This window comes from Strix uralensis, chromosome 2 (genome assembly GCF_047716275.1).
Source record: "Strix uralensis isolate ZFMK-TIS-50842 chromosome 2, bStrUra1, whole genome shotgun sequence".
NCBI classification, from domain to species: Eukaryota; Metazoa; Chordata; class Aves; order Strigiformes; family Strigidae; genus Strix; species Strix uralensis.
In genome coordinates this window covers 109,062,888-109,085,349 of record NC_133973.1, presented here as the reverse complement: position 1 = coordinate 109,085,349, position 22,462 = coordinate 109,062,888, and the positions used below count along the sequence as shown (strand labels likewise).

Here is a 22,462-nt window from a genome sequence, read left to right as displayed (position 1 = left end):
CAAAATAACCTTTTTGGCCATATATCCATGCCTTCTAAGGGTTTTTTTTCTTCACTGCCACTGATATTCAGAGGGGAAAGACTGGCCTGGAAAACCTTGGTCTAGTCTGTTGCAGATGTTTGACTTTTCTTAGAAATTGTTACTGCATTATATGAAAACAAAAAATACAACCTGTAATCATTGCCCTTTATAAGTTTCAGGTTGCTCTTTAGTTGCTAACATTAATGGGGAGAAAATGATGGAATGCATAGTAATGTCCTTAAAATCTCCCCAAAGTGTTAACTAATAAATGTAAAACACACACATGCCACATAAAAGACGTGTTAAAAACACATCTTTGCTGCTGCTATTTTTTTTTTTTTTTGTGGAAGAAAATTGTGATGCAGTGGGAAAGAAAAGAATCCTAAGGCTCTTAAGGTGGAATGAAAGGCAAGAGGTGGCAGAGGGGAGCTTGTATTTTCAAAGCAGCACTTGGAACACAGACCTGCAAACGTAAATACGGAATTGAAAAGGGGAGTATAGAGTGCTAGAGATCTGGATGAGAAGTTACTGCTTTTAAACACTGCTTGCTCTTTTTTTTTTTTTTTTTTTTAAATTTGATTTAGGATTTTTTCAAGGCTTTGGGAAGAGTAAAGCAAATTCATGATGATGTCAAGATTCTCCTCCGGACAAATCAACAGAGAGCAGGGTGAGTGCTACTTAAATGAGTGCAAGGTAACCATTTACTAGTTAAAAGTAGAAGTCATAACAAGGTCTTATTCTTTACTTCATATTTCTATACAGAGTATTTCATAAAAAAAGTATTTCACAAAAGAATAGTAACATATTTTAAAACCTTAATAATTTTAATAATGTTGTGTTTTATTTGATTTATACATGCCTTTGCTAGTACTACCTAAAATAGTATTTGCAAATAAAATCTTTTTGTCTTGTAGCTTGGAAATTATGGAACAGATGGCTTTACTGCAAGAGACATCTTACGAACGACTTTACAGATGGACTCAAAGTAGGACTAAGAATGTTTTTATGTTTATGAATATTATTATGATGATTTCTTTAATTCCTTGATGTGGATTGAACTCAGCAAAAACCCTTTCCAAGATTCATTACCAAGGCTTTGGGTTTTCTTCTTAGTGAAAGATTTGTTGTGAACCAAATAGTTAATTGGAGATTCTCTCCTTTTTTGGGCCAATCTCATTTCTGTTTGTAAAAGCGTATTTTTTTATTTGTATTTTTAGATGTTTTCCACAGAGAACAACAACTACAGTTTGGTAGTCTAAGCAAATTAAGTGTATTGTATTTCATTTTCTTTCAGGTTACAGGGAAGTTGTTTTTGACAATTTGGTAGTAAGAACTAATTTAGTCGGAGGAGTGGCTTATTACCTTTAAAAAAGAAAAAAGAGCCAACCTTATTTTATCAGGATGCTCTTTTGAATGATAGTAGGTGATTATTTTTTTGCGTATTTAGTCTGGATCCAAGCATCAGTGTTTGATGTAACATCTTGATAGTGTAAAATGTAGATGCTTTTTTATTACTTCTCTTTTCTCCTAAGACATTGACAGGAAGATTTGTGAAAAAAAGCTGGTGCAATGTGATATTATATTCATTAGCTGTTTTTCAGTGGATGCTGAAACATCAAATAATGGTGGTTTCACCCTAATGAAAATTCATGATTTTAATGCCAATACTTGATTTAGTTTGATTTCCACATTCTTGAATGGAATATGCAAGATTACGTAGTTAATGTGATTAAAGTAAAAAGTCAAACAAAACCAACAAAGCAAACTCACACCTTCATTAAATACTTGCTCCCTTTTTTCTTAATAGTTTACCTGGAATGTGATAAACAGTTATAAAAGACCCTGACAGAATTCTGATGGTTGAATGATTTAATATTTGTATGTGGGTGCAAACAGATACTAAGCTTCCTTTAATTTATATTATTGTTGGAATTTCTGATGAATATCCATTTACTGACGTATTGCTTATGGGGGAATTTAATTACATTAATACAAACTAGGCCAGGTAACCTATTCTGAAGGCTTCAATTCAAAATCAAAAACTTCTGAGTTTTTAACTCATTTTCTTGTTTGACAGCTTGTCGTAAAAGGTATTACAGTATAAAGAATGCGCTTTTATCTGTGTTGATATTTTATAGATGAATGCAGGACTTTGACACAAGAATCATGTGATATTTCTCCTGTTCTCGCTCAAGCCATGGAAGCCTTACAGGATAGACCTGTCCTGTATAAGTAAGTAAATATTTGTGATTAACAGAAATGAGTATTTCCACCCTATAAAATTTAAAGATGGGCATGAATTACAGTGCCAAGGATGGTGGCAATTTAATCCTGTGACAGATTTTTAAAAAAAAAAAAAAAAACATATTTCAACTTCTTTAAATTTCAAAAGTCTTTCTGACATAATTACGGTGCAGTAAATGTCATTGGACTTTTTCCAACTTACTGGTTTCTAATTAAAGTAAAACGTCAGATTGTTTTTATTTTAATCTAAATGAATTGAGAATTTCTTCTGCTCTCATTCCTGAAGAAAATAATGCTGTCCAAAGCATGTCAGTGTCTCATTTAAATTCCCAAAGTAAAAAATTGATAATGGCTAATTAGCTCTTACTGAAAGGCTTCTAGTAGTAAGAATGTCTTCCATTATGAGTTGTACAGTAATCTGTAATAAAAAAACCTGCTACATATGGGCCTCTAAAGTGTTAGGGGTACTTATATATAAATAAAAAATACACTACTCGTTATTTACTCAGAATTTGCTGAAGGCACTTATTAACATAAACGAAATGATAGTAGAGACAGCCACGAGGTGGCACTGTAAGAACTGTTTTTATTGGGGTGACCATACCTGAAGAGGTACTTTTTACACTTCTTTGCTTTTTAGGGTTTTGTTTTTTGAAAAATGCATTCATCACATTTTGCAACTATTGCAAATTAATTTTAGCCACAGGCATTCAGGACAGCAGAGTACTAGGCAGACTTTCAAAGGTTAGCCTTCTCTTTAAGAGCGTCAAGTGTGTGAGGGTGTGGGTATGTGACATTGTAAATCTCCATGGACCAGTTCCCGGGGAAAATGCATAGTGCAAGTGGACCTTAAAAATTCTGTCAGTATGAGAGAGAGTGCACATACCAACATGCTCAGTCAGTTCTGCTAGTTAATTTGAGGGAGAGATGGTGTCATTCCACCTCCCAGCTATTGCATGCGGTGCACTGCAGTACATCGGGCCGTAGCTGGGGATTGCAGAGGCCGTACTTGTGTTCTCTCCTCTAGGCCCTCTTTCACAGCTGCAAAGGATCAGTCACAACTATGTTCAGAACATTTATAGAATTCTTTATAGATACAGTTTATATTTTCTGTAATAAATATTTTGTTAAATTATGTTACTTTCAAATGTCATAAAATTATTGTTTTGCTTTCTTAACATTTATGGAAAAACCCTCCATCTTCTGTATAAACCCACTGGCCAGTTTAAAACAAATTTGCAAAAGAGCCTTTGTTTTTCTTCTGACATCTCTCTCACAAACAGCAGTACTGGTAATACCAAACATAGAATTTGGTAGGTAGGACTTTTCTTCTGCCAAAAAGGCGAAAGTAAACATTACTGTAGAAGATGCAGCCGTATGTCTCTCATCATAGATTATCATGCTTAACTACTTGCTACAGCAGTATTGCAGTACTGATGCTTTACATTTTAAATCTCAAGATTTAGTTTACTTCCAGAAATTTTTGTGTATCTTTAGTACATAACAAACTGCTGAGTTCAAAATGTAAAAATTATGTCACAGAAGAAAGTAATTTTAAATTTTTGGTTTTATGATATAAGCACTGCTATGTGAACTAAACACTTTTCCTCCAAATCACTCCCCTTGCATCTGATAAAGATTGTGATTTGATTGGGTGAAGGTAAGATGGAGAAGGGCTGGAGTTTAGAAGCAAAACTACAAATTCTTGTTTTCTTATATTGACTTTTCATGGCAGAAAGATTGCACTATGGATGGATGCACTTTGGAAACCGCAGTCAGTAGAGATCTGAAATAAACATTTCAGTTTGGTTTTCCCTTCCTGGTTCTAACGGAAAAATTGAAAACTGTTTCATAGAAAATACAAGGAGTCATAGCTCAAAGCAGTGTTCCTCTTCCATCATCCACTCTGGCTTTCAGACCTTTTTCTCCACCTCCTTCCTCTCCTCACAGTGATCATTACTTCACTGGCTTTTTAAAAATTTGAAGCTGGGTTGAAAAGAATCCAAATGTTGTTTTCTTCCCCTGACATGAGTACGTACAATAACAGTAGTAAGTACTGTGTTTCTAGTGTAAATAATAGTTATTACTGCATTTTTCAAGATGCAGGATTTTGTAATAGTTATACCCTGTTCTACTGAGAGCAAAAGGAAAATTAGTAGTTTTCTTTTTTAAAACAATTATCATTAAATGTTGGTTTTAAAGCTAATAGCAAGATCACAAGATCTGTTTCACCGCTGTATTTTTAATGATCTGTTATATAGCTGTTTGTTGGAGGGGGGAAGAAAAGGCTTAGCTGGTTTCTACAAACACTTCAGATTTTTGACTGCAATGCTGCTGCTCCTGGACTGTGGGTAGTCAGCACATCCCAGATCTCTCCCTCTTTTAATTGCATCTTTTTTGTAAATAGTAATTTATTAAAGACTTTTTTTATTAGACTTTTTTTTTTTTTTTAATTGCGGATATTTACTCTCTGAGTTAACAAATAGAGTGTATTAAGAAAAAGATGTAAACAGAAACTTCTGGATCCTTCGGGGTGCTTTTTTCCCTGTCTCTCAACTAGTAATGTAGATTGAAAAGAGCAAAACTGAAGGTTTCCTTGGACTTTTTATAGCATAATAGAAATCTAATTGAACTTAACTTGGAACATATTTGAAACAGTGTATTATTTTCTTTTGTATTTTGTTTCCCACATCTGTTAATTGTGAATGCAGTACTCACTTAACTTCAGTCAGTGAGTAACATGCCTTTTATTATTATTATTTTTATATCTGTTTAGCTGCTGGGTGTCATTGGTAAGTGGCACCATGCTTACTCTTTGGCATTTCTTCAATTATATTGGAAAAATAAACTGTCATTTGCATTTTCTTTTTCTCCTTTGTAATTTATGTGTTTTGTTGAAAATGCTGGAATTCATTCATTTTCAAAAAAATATAGTGTTCCGTGACTTGCAGAAATCCTGTTTCTTAGCAGATGTATCAGGGCTGTTAGCAGTGTTCTTTTCCCATCCTTCACTTGCTATCATGCTTCAGCCCCAACAGGAAGGTAGCCTGCTCCAAAAATGAACTGTGTGTATGTTCTTGGTACTTCCGCTACTACCAGCAAGCCATTTGAGATTATGCACTCTGGGCTGTAATTGTCCATCCATTAAATATCTAATTAAGACTCACTTGATTAAAACCAGTGAGCAACTATCAAATGAAAATAAATTTTTTGCTACTAATCATGTGATAGCCTAGAAGGAGAAGGCCTTGTGTTGCTGCTTCTGTCAGTCAGCTAGACCACATGTGAACAGGAGTCCTAGACCTGCCAATTCATGCTTATATGTACAAAAATGGAAAAGCTGATTTTTTCATTTACTTATTTATTTGTGTGGGGTAAGGGAATGGGACGGTCAAGGAAAAGTTATCTTTAGTATCTGTTTAGAGGAGTCAAGAAAATCAGGCGGTTTTGAACGCTTCATTGATTCAAGCATTGATGCAAGATTTCTAGAACTCTAAAAATGGTTTCTCCTATTAACTGTAAAGTTGAGCTGATAAACTGTGATGAGGTGAAGTGTTTTGTTCTACCCATTTTCATGTTTCTATAACAGGTACACGTTGGATGAGTTTGGAACAGCTAGGAGGAGTGCTGTAGTTCGTGGCTTTATAGATGCTCTTACTAGAGGAGGTCTGGGAGGTACTCCCCGCCCTATTGAAATGCACTCCCACGATCCTCTGAGGTACAGTACTAGCAAGAATGCATATGAAGTAACTCTTCTTTTGCCTGTAGGTACTTTGAATCCCTGGCACCATAAACCACTGAAATTTCTGTCTTTATTTAGGTATGTAGGAGACATGCTGGCCTGGTTGCATCAAGCTACAGCTTCTGAAAAAGAACACCTAGAAGCTATGTTAAAGCTTGTAACTGTTCAAGGTAGGACTAGATTTTAAAACATGATTTGTGAAGTGATAGAAAGTAAGTCTGTGATAAGTCAGAAAGTGGGGTTAACTTCTTAGGCTGGGCTTCAGTTGTGAGAGTCTTGAGCTTAGATTTTCCTGGAAATAATTTCAGAATAGTTGGTGGTTGCATTTCGCCAAGAGAAAGCCCTTAAGGAAGAAGAGTATTTCAAAATACACTCTTCATTTTACTGTGCTTATAATAGATTTAAACTAAATCTATAAAGGGAAATTTTAGATTTTAGTTGAGAGTTCAAAAATTGTCTGTAACGTATATGAATACATACCTCTCTGAAAACATTTTCTTAGGGTTGCTTATTGATATGTTGAGGATTCCTGTTATGCCTTGCTCATTTGTTCGGTAATTTTTTAAAAATATAATTGCTTCTTCCTATAATTCTCTTCCTTCTATGCTACAAGTAAAATGGAATTTTCTTCTGGCATGTAACATACCATTGCAGGTTTGCAGAGCTCAGCGTAGGCCACTCATAGATATGTGAAGCTTTTTAATATCAAAGCTCTCCTTCATTAACAAAACTACAGATTCTCATGCTTATTCTTCAGCTCCTTTGCTTTGTTTTAAGTACATTGGACTTTGAAGACCTTTATCCTGTAGAAGCTGTAGTATGATTTGCCTCCATAGCTTCAGCCAAATGCTTGTTTAATAAATTAAGTGTTTGTACTCAGTTGTAACAAACTCATTGTAAGAACTTACATTTGATCTGTATCTGGTGAGCTCTTCAGACTGTACATCTTAATTGAGTCCTGTTCTGGGATTTAAAGTGAATATGCATTCTCATTTTCCTTACTGCTGGAAGTATTAATTGGCTTTCCTAATAAACGGTATATGAGCAAGGAGGCTGTTTAGGAACTTTCTAAATCAAACTCAAGGCACGTTGTTGTTTTTAACGACAGTTACAGTGTACTATAGAAGTGAATTTGCTATTATTTACTGACAGTATCTCAGGGAGACAGGAAAGCAAACCTTATGATTGTTTTATGGTGGAGAAAATGACATGGCAATTTTTTATAGATGACTGATGCTTCTGCTGTGACTGGGGAGTCCGTCAGGAAAAGCTGGCCCCATGGAGGATATTACTGTGTCTGGTTCTGCTGTAGACTGAGCTACTGCTGCTACAGGCTGCATTCTGTCCTGAAATTGTCTCACCTCTTTGTGCAGTGCTCTTTAACTCCTAAATCCCTTGGCCTTCTGGCAGGACGTCAGGCTGAGATGCTATGACCACATAATTAGATGTATTTAGAGCATTTCAGCCACAGATCAGAGTAAACTACTTGAAAATACAGATAATATAAATGTTTTGGGGAAAAATTTAAAAAAAAAAAAAAATCGCCAGGCCAAAACTTTTTCCTCAAGAGACTAGTATAAACAAGAGATTCAATATTTATGTCTGAAGCAAAAATACATTTTCCTGAGCTCTCCAGGAATAGATTTGCCATCACTGTTCTACAGTTCTCAAGAAATGTAAAGAGGATTTCTTAGCTTCATACTGGGAGCAACAAAGCCTGGAAGGTGCTGTCCATTAACTATTCCTCTGCATCTTAGGGAAATTTTTTTGATGACAGGGGTGGTTATGTGAGAAGATCTGTAAGACAAAACAGTACTTGATGAGATACCACTGGGTTTAACAAGAACCATTTATTGGAAGTGCAGCCTTATGAAGTACCTTGAGATGATATGCTTTATAGAAATACAGATTCTGAGTTGGTAGTGGCTAATCAGTGAGTACAGTGTCTATGGTACTGAGAGATTCAAGTTGAATTTCCTGTGCTATCATACAGTCTTCAGATGTCTGGTTGCACAGGCTACAGCAGGGATTGAGTTAATCTCACTTAGCCATTTAAAAAGTGGACATCTTGTTTATTTGCAGTTACAGATAATGACAGAGATTTGTGTCTCCAGAGGGCACATCTTCCCAACAAAAGTTAGATCTAATATAGGCATTTATGAAGACTTTCATCACAACTGTTTTGTTTGGGTTTTTTTCAGTTCCCTGTAGAGGGAGCCCAAAAAACTGCTATAGATAAAACACCTAACTGGGAGTCTAAAGTTAGGTCAGTCAGATGTTTTAACTTTAATGTCAATTTGAGTAACTTTTTGCAGACAGAACTGGTTTTATTATTTTAATTCAGGCATGTCTGTTCTGAGATAAGATTTCTGTTTAAATTCTATAAGATCTGTGTAATTTCAGGACTATGGAGAATGTGGTAAGTCGCAGCTACGCAAAAACTTCCCTTCTTAAAAAAAAAAAAGCCACATGTGTAGCTATGGATGAGACAGAGGTGGATTTGGTCCTGGTGGAAGAAAAATTGCATGAATGCCACATTTTTGGAGACATGATCCCATACCAGTTTTTACTTTAAAGAGAACAAAATATGTAGCCCATAATCAAGTATTCAAGAATAGCATTTAATAAGTTTTAAAATTTTAGGCTTGCGAATGTTAATTGTTTAAAACTAATCTGACCAAAAATGCTATTAAAATTTTAAGCACTGAAAACACATTCAGAAGAATTTAACTATTTTGCATTGTGCTGGACAAGCATAAAGCATCTAGTTCTCTTCTTTGGAGCTTAGGTATTCTGCTAACAGGAGCCTTCCAGTCTTACGGAGATCTCACACTTGAAAGGAAGGGAGAATTGCAGGCGTTCTGTTTAAGAGATGCAGTAGAAACCCATTTTTCATGGAGTTACATGAACCCAGCTGGAGAGCAGAAGCCAAACCATGTCCAGGAAAGATCTCTCCCTTATAGAAGGATATACAGAGAAAAATGATATGTGATGTGGCAGATGGCCAGAAGCATATCTTCAGTAATGAACTGTTTTCTAGAAATGATTTTGGGTCTCTTAAAATTGTTTATTCCATAATTCTTTGTCAGTGTGACATACTCACACTTGCAACAGTTACATAACCCGTTGTGCTGGAAGATTTCTTTTTACTGTTTTCTGAATCCAAAGTATTTTAATTGGATATGAAGACATATGTAAAGGCACAAGCATGCGATATTTCAAGATTGTAATTCCATATCCTTTGGTATTTGAACTTGTGTGTTTTTGCAGCTAAAACTTTCATACCCAACAACTTGTTAAGTCAGTCTAGTCTAGATACACTATTGCAACTATGTGCTAGGTGCTTGTTACATTGATAAACAGTGAAAGTGTGACAGTTCCTACTAAAAAATGTGTAAATTGTTAGGGTGTATCTGGGAGCTAGCCATTACATAACAGGCCATACATCTTGTGGTTTGTAATCTTGCTTTATTCCTTGATATCAGTACTCAAAATATATAAACATATTTTTATTACCTTACCAATTTAGTATGCTGAAATTCTTACAGCCACCACACTGAATTCAGATGTTTCTGCTTATGTGGCTTTTCACGTATCTTGGTGTAAAGAGACATTGGCACAGATTTCTGATCTTTTATAATTTTTACTCTCAGAGGTAATCTCTTTTCATCTGAAATAAGATCTGCAAAATATAGCTTCAGGTCACCTGATTTCTGTCACATGTCACAGTCAGTTTGTTTACTGTTCATTGCATGGGTCCCATCTGAAGATGAACTCCTGTTGACAAGTTTTAAATTAGAATTAAAGTATTGCTTTCTCCATAAATGTATTCTGAGTTGTTACTGAAGTGAGAGTTTGAAGATCTGTTGCTTTCAGTTTGATTGATTTATGACAGTACTGGTTGCCATGCAACAATTCATTTGTGTTCCATGATAAGATAGGGCAAATATTCTCTTTTGTATATAGTTCTGTGAAAGATGAGTTTCAATTGCTGCTGGGGAGGAAGAGTTTGCTAATGCTGCAGCACACAGCAGTGTGGAGGTACATATGTGATTTAATTTCTAACAATGCCGTGAGCACATCAGCACCGAACGCTGACAGACGTGTATTTATGGTTCAGGCCTTTCAAAATGGTATGTAATGTTGCTTTTTGAGCATCTCACTGGCCTTATTTTTTTCCTGTTTAATTTCATGAAGTGCTAATACGGAGCCTTACTGTGACAGTTTCTTGCTAGATCATTTATTCTCCTTGCTCCTTCTCCCTCAAATCCCCAGGCTCTATGTTGTGCTAGGAAGCAATTGCATAGCATAAGGTAATGACTCCAGGACTCTGTCATGCAGCCATTTCTTAATGGCTAGATTTGAAGTTCAGTGGAGGTGTAAACTAGTCTTCTAGAGAAAAGAACATGCAGTTCATAATGCTTTTTATGGAGGAGTATCTCCTACATTTGTTTATTTGTTTTACAGTCTTGAAGAAAAGAGAATTACATTTGCATAATCTTAGCATGTGTTTGCATTAACTGTAGGTGTGGAAGAAAATATTCAAGAAGTAGTTGGGCACATCACAGAAGGTGTCTGCAGGCCTCTGAAGGTGAAGTATTTTGTTTTCCTTAGCATTCTAAATATAAAATTTGTTCTGTCATGTTTTTTGTAGAACCTGTGTCCTCATCTCTGCAATGTGTTTTCATTGTCCTTGGTTAAGAGTCAGATTCTCAACTTTGAGAATCATAAAACCCTACGAAATTAAAGATTCTATAGATCGTAGATACCTGGTTCAAATAGTCACATAGTGAGATATACTAGGATACTAAATCTGTATCTTGATTTTGTTTTACTTTTCCTAGGTTCAGGAGTACTTAAGTACAGAAATTTAGCTTTGGGATAAATAACATAGGAATGGCAGTAGTGGGTCCAATGAAAAATCATTTAATTTGCTACCCTGTTTTTCATAGTGACCATTAGCATATACTTAGGGAAGAATGTACAGGTTATGCAGCTGTGCTGTAGAGTAGTTTCCTCACCTGTTTTTGAACATACTGAGCCATAGCTACTGTCTTTATATTTAATAGACCGCACCAGATTTTTTTTCTTGCATGAACATGTCAAGTTGATATAAAATGTTGGTATTCACAACATATCCTGCAAGGGGGAAGTGCACAGTTTAACTGTATGCTCTGTGAAAAGTCAGCTCCTTTTGTTTTTGTTTTGTCTAATAATGCTAGCTCTTATGTTGAAAGAGACCATGAAGATTTGTTTCCTACTTACCATCTTCACACTACCATGATTTGCTGTATTTCTGTTGCATCCCTTGTCCTTTTTCAAACTACAGCCTTAGTCATTTTAGGGGATCCATTTGATAGAAATTATTAATAATGATCCATCAAATTATTAACTGTCTTATTTATTGGATGTGTTTCACATAAGTACAAAATAAAATAATCAAGGTGATGAGGCTGATATCAATAATTGCCTGACCATGCAGTGTATAAATCCAAGTGTTTTTAAAGTAAAATCTACTGTACTAAATACTGTTATAATAAATTTCTCTTAGGATGCTGTAGCTATAATAACTGTGTTCAGTTGCCAAATACTTAGTCCCAAATGTTAACAGGTAGGTTCTGAATACTATACATAAGTTTCTGATAAGGAAGAGATAAGGTCTGAAGAAGTAAAAATCAAGAAAGTGCCATTTATTATGTCACAGAATTACAGAAGGGTAGAGGTTGGTGGGGAGCTCTGGAGGCCATCTGGTCCAACCCCCCTGCTCAAGGCAGGCCACCTAGAACCGTTTGCCCAGGACCATGTCCAGATGGCTTTTGAGTATCTCCAAGGATGGAGACTCCACAGCCTCTCTGGGCAACCTGTGCCAGTGCTTGGTCACCCTCACAATAAAAAAGTATTTCCTGATGTTCAGACAGAACCTCTGGTGTTTCAGTTTGTGCCTGTTGCCATATAATTATGATCATCCTTCACACCCTTTAGTTTTTGATCTGTTGAAAAACACCTGTCATATTAAACAAACTATTGTCACAGCTGTTTTCTCAAAAGATATTTTCCAAGCTTTGTGCTCTTCTTGCGTGCTTTAGTTCTGTTAATACTGAATGTTGATGTTTTGAGTTCAGTATTTCTGTGCATTCCAACAAAGCAATTAGGGATAGAATCAAACCTTTGTGTAAGTCAGAGGGAGTTTTGGTCTTGATTTGTGATTTTACTTGTGATTTGTACAGTTTGATACATTATACCTTCCATTTTGATTGTCAAACTCTTTGTGTGCTTCTGCTATCTCTAGAAGCATGCCCTGAAATATTGTCAGTAGTTGGTTACTGTGCTAATAAAAATGAAAAAAAGCCTAAAAGAACAATTAAAGACTTCCCATTGTATTCTATGTTTTAATAGAATACAACTCATGTTAATTCACTGCCGGTCTAGACTTCCCATTGTAAAATATGCAGTACTTATTGTTTCCCCTGGGGAAATCTTCCACAGCAGAAAAAAACCCACCAAACCCCCAAGCAGAAAAGCCTTCATACAATGCAGTTCGATAATTGCAAGCCATCATGTTGAGAGGAACAACAAAAATAGAATCATTTTGGAGGAGTCTTTTCTGAATACATTGTTCTTTCTGAAGACTGTCCACAATAAGAAAAATAACTGCATTAATTTGGGGGAAAACACCCTTTGTTGTAGTTGTGTGGCACCACAGTATACTGTTTTTCTAGTAGATTTCTGCTGATGTTTACAAACCTGTCTCTTTGATTTGAGTTGATGCTGAGGTATAAAATACCCTGATAAAAGCCTACTCATGGAATTTCCATGAGCACTTTTAAATACAGAATTATGTAGAATTTTCTTACTGGTTTATGCCTTTCCAGGTGAATGTAAAATATGATACAGCTTCCTTACTTTTGAGGAAGGATTATGCTTATATGCAGTATACATTTTCCACATTCCTTACTGATAGTTAATTTGAGTTTTAGGCATCCAAGTGAAAATCTTGAGTACTCACTAGTGGTAGATCTTACCACAGGCCATTCATTTTAGACGGAAGTAGAAGGACCCTAAAAAGCATTTAAATTAAGGTCCTCATCTTTTCCATAGCACTTGAGATGAGGTCAAAACTAACAATGTTTTTGATGCCTTATGTAGGCTTCAGATAGTCTTTTATGGTTAACTGACCAGGATGCATCAGATTAAGAAACAGGAAGAGCTGTAAATCCAGGACTTCCCTGAGCGGGTTAGTTTGAATCACTTGGAATTTTGGCTCTCCTGTGCAGTTAAGATTTCTGTATGGGAAGCAGCAATGCTTCTTTTCATGCTTTGTTTTTTTTAATTCTCATTTTTGTCCTAACCCTAAAATCTTTGTGGTTTTTATCTCTCCTGCCTATTCTTTTTCTTAATTATTTTATTTTTAGTTACTGCTATTATTTTTTTGTCAATATTTTGATTTTCCTTTTTTCCCCTGCCTTTCTTATTCTTTTTTTGCTATACACCTAGATTATACTCAGTATCTGTGACCAAATGACCTTTTATGCAACATTGGAGATAGGTATTTGTATATATACCTTTGTATATACATATGCATTGAAGAGCAAAGTTCACCTGAGTGTTGAAATGAACTTCGTGCGTTGAGCATTGCGAATAAGAGTCCAAAATTATTCTTTGGTTTTTGGTCTCTGACTTAGATGCAAAGGGAGAGGATCAAGGAGGCATAATCTTAGTTAATTCTCCCTGCAGCTGGCTCTGACAAGAAGGCACTTCTGCACATCGTGTTCCGTTGAGCAGCAGACAAATAACTTGGGAGAGCGGGTGGCGGCTGGTGATTTGTGTGTAGCCCTTTCACACGCAGACTTGTGGGAGAGCAGTACAGTGATAAGTCACTGTCTGTCGCTGCTTCGTGAGTGCCCAAAGACTGACCCTGGGGCAGCCTTTTATGAGTGGATTGAGACTGTGTGTACCATGGAGACAAGACATCAACTGTCCAACTGTAAAGACAGTCAGCAGTGTTTTGGTCTGTGTAGCCAGTATCTCCTGGTTGACATAAACAGTGGACATAGCTGGTCGTTAGTTATAGATATATTTTAATTAATTACTGGGAGGAGGTATACAATCTCTACTTTAAGCGAATGAGAGATTAATCCAGGTGAAATTTTGTCTTTTGCATAAAATGCTTAATACTTTTGGATGTTCTGAATTGCTGCATCATGATAATGATCAACTGTGGTAGTTTAAGGATTTTGCAGCTGTTCTTGCTATTCAGTGCTGGGGAGAATTCCAGTATGTACTGGTATTAATCCATCAAATGATCTCATTATTTTGAAATGTTCAATAACAAGTTGCAACAAAAATCTATAGGGAAACAGGATTTTTTAATTTTTTTTTTTTTTTAAAGAATACGTCTACCTGCTTGTTTTCTACTCGGAGGCTTGACAACCAAGAAGCACTTTGGTTCAAGCAGAATATTTTACTTAACTGGATATTCTCTTTTAAAATTTATTTCTGGTTAAATATATTTTTCAAAAATCAGACATATATTGCATATAAAATCACAGATATTGGCTTTGGAAATGTATGACCTGAAGGATGCTTGTATTTCTTTATTCTGCAGGTTAGAATTGAGCAGGTGATTGTTGCTGAGCCAGGAGCAGTTTTACTATACAAGATTTCTAATCTTCTCAAGTTCTACCACCATACAATCAGGTATGCAAAATTACAAAATGTGTTGAAAATTCTTTTTTTTTATTTGTATATGTAAAGATTAATACAGTAAAAAGTATTTTTGTGGCTTAGTTTTTACTCTGTACTGTGGAATCAAGGAGAAATGTGCATGATATCAAGCAGATGCCATTCGTCTGTTGACATTCCTCAATTTGTATTGAATCTGCTTTGGAATATAGCATCAATTTGCAACAGAAAGTGTTTATTGTATACTATTTGTATCCACACAGAACAAAAAACCAACACAAAACATTTAAGGTGACCAAGTCAAGTCCCCTTTGAGAAAATGCTAGAATTAAATTATCTCTAGAAATGCAATTTTTCCTTTTCTTCCTTAACTTGATACCATTTTTTGATACCATTTTTTCTAATTATGCACTTGCATTTTTCTGTTGGGAAGATGTTTGCCTTTTTCTGTATCTCGCTGTTGAAGGTGCAGCAATCGTCTTCCAACCTTCCAGATGCCACCAGGAACATGGAAACTGGAGAAAAGCCAGAACCGCTGGTTTTATACATTATAGCCTTTGCAGTAGTTCATACTGGTTAGAAACAGCAATAGCAGAAAAATCTTCCTTCACAGCCCTGGACTGAACCGCTGAGAATTTGAATTACTGATATTACTACTTGAGCTACTACTTTTCTGTCTGAAAAGACATTTAGATACTGGTCAGACTGGGATAAGTGATTGTCGGGCACCTCCCGCTGCGTTTAAAATCCTCAGTTCTGATGGCACTACAGGTCTGTGGTAGAACACATATAAGACCTATTCCTAATGTTATTGTCAAAAAAAGCTGAAAGATTTTTGATGCTGTTTTTGTGTCTCGAAAGTTTCTGTTTCCCAGTGGTTATAAAGCTTAGTGCAATTGAAAACGTGATGTTAAAATGGAAGGTCTTAGGCAGTCTTATCTGTTGCGTTCTGTCTTGCAAATGATATGTTGTTTAAAAACACTTGAAGTACCTTCTGTCAGTTGAGTAAGTTCCTCTGTATAGATGAAGTGCACCTGACTAATGAAGGGAAAATGCAATTTGAGAAATTATCTATTAAATGCAACAAGATTATCTGAAAATCAAGCTACAAGTTTAAATTAGTCCTAGTATGATGCAATGAATTTTTACTGCCATTTTTGTAGCTTAAAAGTACTTTTACTTTAGATAGAAGGTGTATCTATGAGAGGAGCATAGTCATGTAGCGCCGTTTAAGGTTTATGCAGTGTTCAGGCCGATTATAATAGCTTGACACTTGGAATAGCAAGGCATGAATTCTTGGATTTTTGGAGATGCCTAACATTGCAATGAAGAAAGAAGAGAGATGATGCTGTCCGTAAAGGACAGTATGACAGGACAGTTACCAACCCTTTTTGTTTATGTAATGTTTTCTATGAGAAGTAGATTTGCAGAAGAACAAAATTCTAGATTTTAGAATTCTACTAAAAAAGTGCAAAGCTTTAGATAGCCTGTACTTAATATCTGCTTAATGACATAGTTGATAATGCTTGTTCTCCCAGTCATCTTACGACTGAATCTCTCAGCTAATATGGAGAAATGTTCCGTACAATTATTTGTTGTAAATTTTCAACTTCAAAAAAACCTTTATTTTAAATGCTGTCTAAAGTATCTGACCCTGTCATGTTTCGCCCCCCCTTCAGATTATTTAATTAATCTTAATTTTGGTTTCAGTGGTATTGTAGGAAACAGTGCAGCCACACTGTTGACAACAATTGAAGAAATGCATTTGTTGAGCAAGAAGATATTCTTTAATAGCCTGAGTCTTCATGCAAGTAAACTAATGGACAAGGTTTGTTTCAAAATCGTACAGCTTTCATATTTCAAAACACACTTTCATTTCCCTTTTGTCTAGTAAGATTATTAGGTGAATAGCTGTTTTATATGTCAACTTTTCCTACAATTGAAGTTTTGTAGTTTCTATACTTTAGCTATTGAACTACATAAAAAACTTGCTGTGTGTATTTTAATTCTCTAAATAGTTTGATTTTTGTGTTGTTAGCAGTATTTATTTACAGAGCAGTTTACATATTTTTAAAATCTATGAGAAACAGAAAAATTTGGAAATTTCTGTAAGTGCAATATAGCAAAGTCAGCTGATTGAGCTAGATCATTTGTATTAATACATCATCAGATCTGTAGTTAATTACTCATGTGCATAATTTCTTTCTGGAAGTTATGAAGTATATCCCAAGATGGTAAGCTAAGTAAAACAAAACTTGAGCTTTTTTGTCTGTTATAGGTTTGCCACATGAACATTGCTGCTGTTAAAAGCAGAATATATATTTGTTATACCAAACATCTGTGCCTAAGCCAACATCACTTTCCTGGTATCTTTTCCTCTCCTGTTGATCACTTTGAATTGCATTTCAGTGAACATCACACTGTTCAGTAACTAATACAGGTTTTTTTAATTTCTCACTCCTGTAATTGTATCATGTTGCTGTTGGTGGATCTTCCCATTAAATCTCACCTTTCTAAAATCCAAGCAAAGTCAAAGAAAATTGTTACGCTACATGTCCCTTGCCATTTCCTAGTGATTTGATCTTCATCCAGCATCCCAGTCTGAGATGTGATGAGTTGACTAGGCTGTAAAACCAATGCCTTTCTTAATTCCTAGTTACTGCACAACTCCAGAGTTCAACAAAGCCCTCGCATTACTGTTTTTTTCAGTTTAAAAAAAAAAAGTTTGAAAGTGGAAAATATTTTGAAAGTGTATGTCTCAAATTATTTGTACTTAACCTACAAGAAAAATGTAAAAAATACATAGATTTACAAAAACTAATCTTTGTGCAAAGCCTTGTAGTTCACTAACCAGTCAGTGGGATTTTCTGAGTTTGGTCAGTGCTGTTCTGTGGTCTCAGAGTAGTTTTCTCATTCTGCACAGTTTGCATCAGATCCCAACTTCCTGTCCTTCTGCAAGGGCTGAAAAATGACTTTCTCAAAGGAACCGTTGTTCCTCATCTTCTGTATATCCCAGTGACCCTTTTCAGTGGTTTCATTTGTTCATAGGTGACTCCTTAGTTACTACCACCCACAGTCCATACTACTGAAATTCACTTAGTACGTTGTTTGTTGTGATGGGGTGTTTCCATTTGAATGCAGTGTCATCAGAATAGTAGTTCCTCTGCTACTAATGCTTCTTCAAGGGTCAGTTAAAGCTTGAGTTCATGAAATGTACAATGGACAGGGACAGTATGAATTTACTCTCAAAAAATAAATAAATAAAGCTTATGGCTTGCTATGGGCATATGCTAGCTCTATATGATTTCCTCAGAACATTTTATTTCCTAACATGTAAGCTAAAAGAAAATATCTGTGTACTTTTTCCTTTTATGAAGAGAAATCAGTGATGGACCTTAGCAAAAATATATGACTGCTCTTTACTTACAAAGAATGTGCAAACAAAGCAGTGCTTAGGAAAATAAATTTTCTTGGCTTGAAACTGTAAGACAGCTCTATATTCATCTCTGTTGTATTTATCCTGCTGGGTCTTACATCTGTACTCAAACAGGATCCAGCATAATTTTTCTACTCGCGTAACTCAAAATCTTTGTACTTTTGTTTTGAGTGATAATGCTGTTTTCAGTTTGGAGACGAGTAGAATTCAAAAGGAGAAGGAGTGATAAAGTAATTGTGATCCCCCAGTTCTTAGCATGTGTTCTTTGTATTGTCGCTATGGGAAGGTTGTATAATCCTCTTTGACCTCTTAGTTCCCCTTCTCTCAGCCCCCAGCCTGGATGTAACTGGCTCTAGATGCTGCCATTGTTTTATAAAGGAGTTCGATTTGGTCTTGATGTTAAATGAAGGCAGTAATTGTACTGTACTTCAGTGGCACCTCATTACAAATAATGAATGGCATACCGAGGATACCATGTAATGTAAAAAGATTATAGTATTGGTCTTTCTCATAAACACATTTTAGAAGTTAAATCTGAAACACTGAACATTTTACATTGTATGTGTGCCCTATGAAGATCTTTCCTTGAGATATAATTGAGATCAAAAGCTTAAAGAGACTCAGGAGAGGATTAGATATGTGAGTAACAAAGGCATCCACTGTTATTTATTAATCTCAGTGCTTCAGGAGTTAAGAATGAGGTAACTCTGTGGGTGAGGAGGAGTCTGAGATGTGTAGTTCTTGTGACAGAGTTTCAGACAGTCTTTTGAAGCACCTTATATTATTTCCCTTTGAGTGGACTACAGAACTGATAGAATATCTTATCTCCTCATGACTGAAATTAGTTTTACTTCACAAAAAGTACAAAATTAATAGGCTGAATTACACTGAGAGAAACATTAGTTTCCATGAGATAAAGACCCTGTTTTAGCATAAATTTAATTCTCCTGTTACTTAGTTTATTGTGTGTTAATATACAGATAACCAGCTTTTATGCCTTTTCATATGTCTTCATTAATTTAGTAATGAATGTCACAATGCTTTTACGTATTGAGAAATCTCAAGGTTGCTTTTTATTAATGTGTGTTCAGACCAAAATTGTGTATGTGTATTAGTAGGATTCTCTTCATATCCTAACCTTTTTACCAGCATTTTGCTAACTATGTGTGCACTGCAACTGCTTTGAGAATTTTTTTTATTTTCAGAGAAGATTAAAGCACTGGAAAATCAACCCTTTGTGTTTACATACACAGTTGCAGAGGCTTCGTTGCTGCTCCTGTTATGCACAAAGAGAATTCTCACTTGTAAAATTAGTAAATTACTTTTCACTTGGACAATCTGGAAATCATGGCTCCTTATTTCCACTTACATTTTGCATTCTAAGGCATTAATAAGCCTGTTTCAAAGAATATCAGCTGTCCATTCCTTTGATTAAGATATGATTCCTAAGGCAATTTAAATTTCAGAAATAGATTAAAATACAAATAGGATGTTCTTAAATAAGAAATATTTTTATTTCTATAAATTTAGGTGCCTCTTTTAGATCGTTGGAAAGTGATGAATATAGCCTATAGGGAATAATAGTATTCCCTCAGTTATCCTCAGATGTTGCTGATAATCTGAAAACTATCAAGCAAGAAATTCTGAATGGAAATCAGTTCTACAATTTTTATTTAATTTAAAGAGAATTTAAGTGTTTTCTTAATTGCTGTTTGTAGCTACAAAATTCCAGAAGACTTAGTCATAATTACCAGTGAATTTGTAACTTGACATGAGTCTCTTTAGCCCTGTACAAATTCTCTTGCACTGTATATTGTGGGGAGAATTGTCTAGAAACACTGATGTGTTACTGTGTCTTGCTGTGGTATGCTTTTTTAATATCTACAATCTATGTAGTAGTTGATAGCCCAGGACAGTATTTAAGCAAATCTTTCTCTTAAGTATAGCTAGTTGGGAACTTTTTTTAGACAAAGCATATTTCATTAAATATGCTAACTCCTCAAGATCCCTTCCTTTGGATGTGGAGAAATGACAGGATGGTAATTTAACACTGATGTCCTCATGACTGCAGACAATTTAATTCCCTAGGTTATTGATAATGCTGAGTTGAGCATTGCCTTCAAACTCCCTGAGATTTAATTTCTGAAGTGCAATGGGAAACAGACTTCAGGCTATTCAGAAAATAGTGTCCTCTTTACATCTGTTTTTGAGAAGAGTCCCATATTACATAAGGAGTGTCACAAGCACCAAGCTGTATGGAAACTTAAAGGCAGTCTTAGATCAGGATTCTCGCTCTTGGTTGTCAAGCCATCAGTGTAAATGATACAGGGGAAATCCCTAGTTACTTCAGAGTACTTAATGGCTTGCTCAGAAGCACTTTCCTATGAACATTCTTTTTCATTACATCAGAAAATCTCAAGCATCCTGATTGTAATCTGAAAATAAGGTAGTCGGCAGTTCTCACAACTTTAGACTCTTCAGTCTGAGAAACTCTTTTTGTGGTGTTCTCATTCACACCTCTCAGGTAGCTCTTCACCATCCGAAATCTATGTAACGGAAATATTCAGCATGCTGCCTGTAAGTCCATTGTTATCAAAGAATAGCAATACGCAAGGGAATGTCTTTGGCTCCAATACTCCTTGAAACCTGACATGAAACTTGGTAACAGAGTTGTTGCAAAGCCACTCTTTTTTTTAGGGTTTAAAACACCATTCACAGCTTTGAGGTTCTCAGGTCATTGCAGAGCTCAATGCTGACATCATACAGAAGCCGTGCATCACCACCCTTCTCCTGTGTCACTGAAGGTTCAGTGCATCAGCTTTTACTGCAAATGCTGTCTCTCCTTTGCATTGTTGTATGGGCTCTTACCCTTCAGAGGCAGTGTTGGGCAGTCTTTTGCCAGTGGTTTCTAGCTCTGGTAACAATTTGTTCTGGTTGTTGGTTCAACCAGAATGGTTTTTGGCCAGTATGAAGTGTCTCTGCGCTGAAAAATGGTGTTTGTATTTGTTTCTTTTTAGCTTTCTTGGACCCAGCCATGGGTCTAGCAGCCATCCTGGTAAAACAGTTCAGAACTGTAGGTTCAGTCCTTACATGTATCCTTTTATGTTTCCTTTGACCCTGTGCACATAAATCAGATGTTTAGGGATCTGGGATTCTGCTTGTGTTAATCACTGTCTGGATCTAAGAACAGCCTGGTACAGGTTACCATTTTACAGATGATAAATTCAGGAGAAAATAGTAAAGTGAAAATAATTCTCAGAACAACAGAAACTGTTCCAATGAAACTAAAAGCAGAGTTCAAAGCACTTAATGTACTGGAGTGGATGGACTCTTTCAGTTCTCTCATATTGAGAGAATTGTCATTTAAAAGCATGAGTCTGCTGGTGAGGCATTTTAACAAGCCTGTTAGACTAACCTATGCCAGTGTGTTTTATTGAACCAGCTCAATTTAGAGAGTGGGAATTTTCAAGCACAGCTGTCCTTACTCTGGCTTCAGTAGTGTTCCAGAACAATTATTAAATGAAAGAATAATTACAAACTTGGAATTAAATGGAATGAGAGTTATCATAAGGGTACTAAAGAGAGATTGTGCCAAACTAGCCTGTCATCGGCTGTCTGAACTGTTAGGAGACTATTAGTAGAGTATCCCAAATCAAGCTTTGGGATTGTTATTCCTTAATGCTGTTCTTTTTAGAGTAGATGTATGAAAATTAAATGTTATGATTGCATTTTCTGTGAAGTTTGTCAATCGGAGATGTATTAAAACATTGCATGGGAATAACTGTAAACTTCTCCCCCATAATTTGGTTCCTGTCAGAATGAAATTTGTTAGGTTTCTGGGAAACCAGATGCGGGACATGTGAAATGAGACTGGTTGATGTTGTGGTCTGAATGGATCCATGTGAAGAAAAAAGAGTTAACAAGAATTTTTCTGTTGTCTTTTCTTTCAAGACCAACTTGATAGCTGAAAAGAAAAGCATGCCATGAGGCATTCTACTGTGGAACCCCTGGTGATCTCTGTAGGATCCTAATAGGGCTCGAAAGAGCTTAGTACAGCTTCTCTGAAAGACACACACTCTGGTTTCTTAAACTGCAGCTGTTGGTGGTGAAAATTGTTTCAATTTGTAGAATAAACTTCCGTAGTTGACACTAACCAGTTGTAACTGACAGATTGAAATATCCAGATACCTTTTTACAAGGTTCCACCTCTCTAGTGCTCTGTCTCTACCCTCTGAGGTTTCCAAAAAGACTCTTATTAAAAGCTGATTAGGCCCTTTAAAAAGCCACCAACCTTTTGTTTGTCACTCTGAGCAGTGCTTTCTCTGAGGAGGTCTGTG

At 35.8% G+C, this 22,462-nt stretch overlaps 1 protein-coding gene across 2 annotated transcripts in view; it reads left to right on the top strand.

Moving 5' to 3' along the window:
- COG6 (component of oligomeric golgi complex 6) overlaps positions 1 to 22,462 on the top strand; it is a 59,868-nt gene that overhangs the window by 20,336 nt on the left and 17,070 nt on the right. For both annotated transcript variants that reach the window (XM_074859775.1, XM_074859776.1), the window contains exons 6-13: positions 606 to 688; positions 936 to 1,006; positions 2,160 to 2,253; positions 5,855 to 5,983; positions 6,086 to 6,177; positions 10,534 to 10,598; positions 14,613 to 14,704; positions 16,400 to 16,517. In XM_074859775.1, coding sequence (XP_074715876.1) covers positions 606 to 688; positions 936 to 1,006; positions 2,160 to 2,253; positions 5,855 to 5,983; positions 6,086 to 6,177; positions 10,534 to 10,598; positions 14,613 to 14,704; positions 16,400 to 16,517 — 744 coding nt within the window. The remainder of the gene's footprint in view (positions 1 to 605; positions 689 to 935; positions 1,007 to 2,159; positions 2,254 to 5,854; positions 5,984 to 6,085; positions 6,178 to 10,533; positions 10,599 to 14,612; positions 14,705 to 16,399; positions 16,518 to 22,462) is intronic.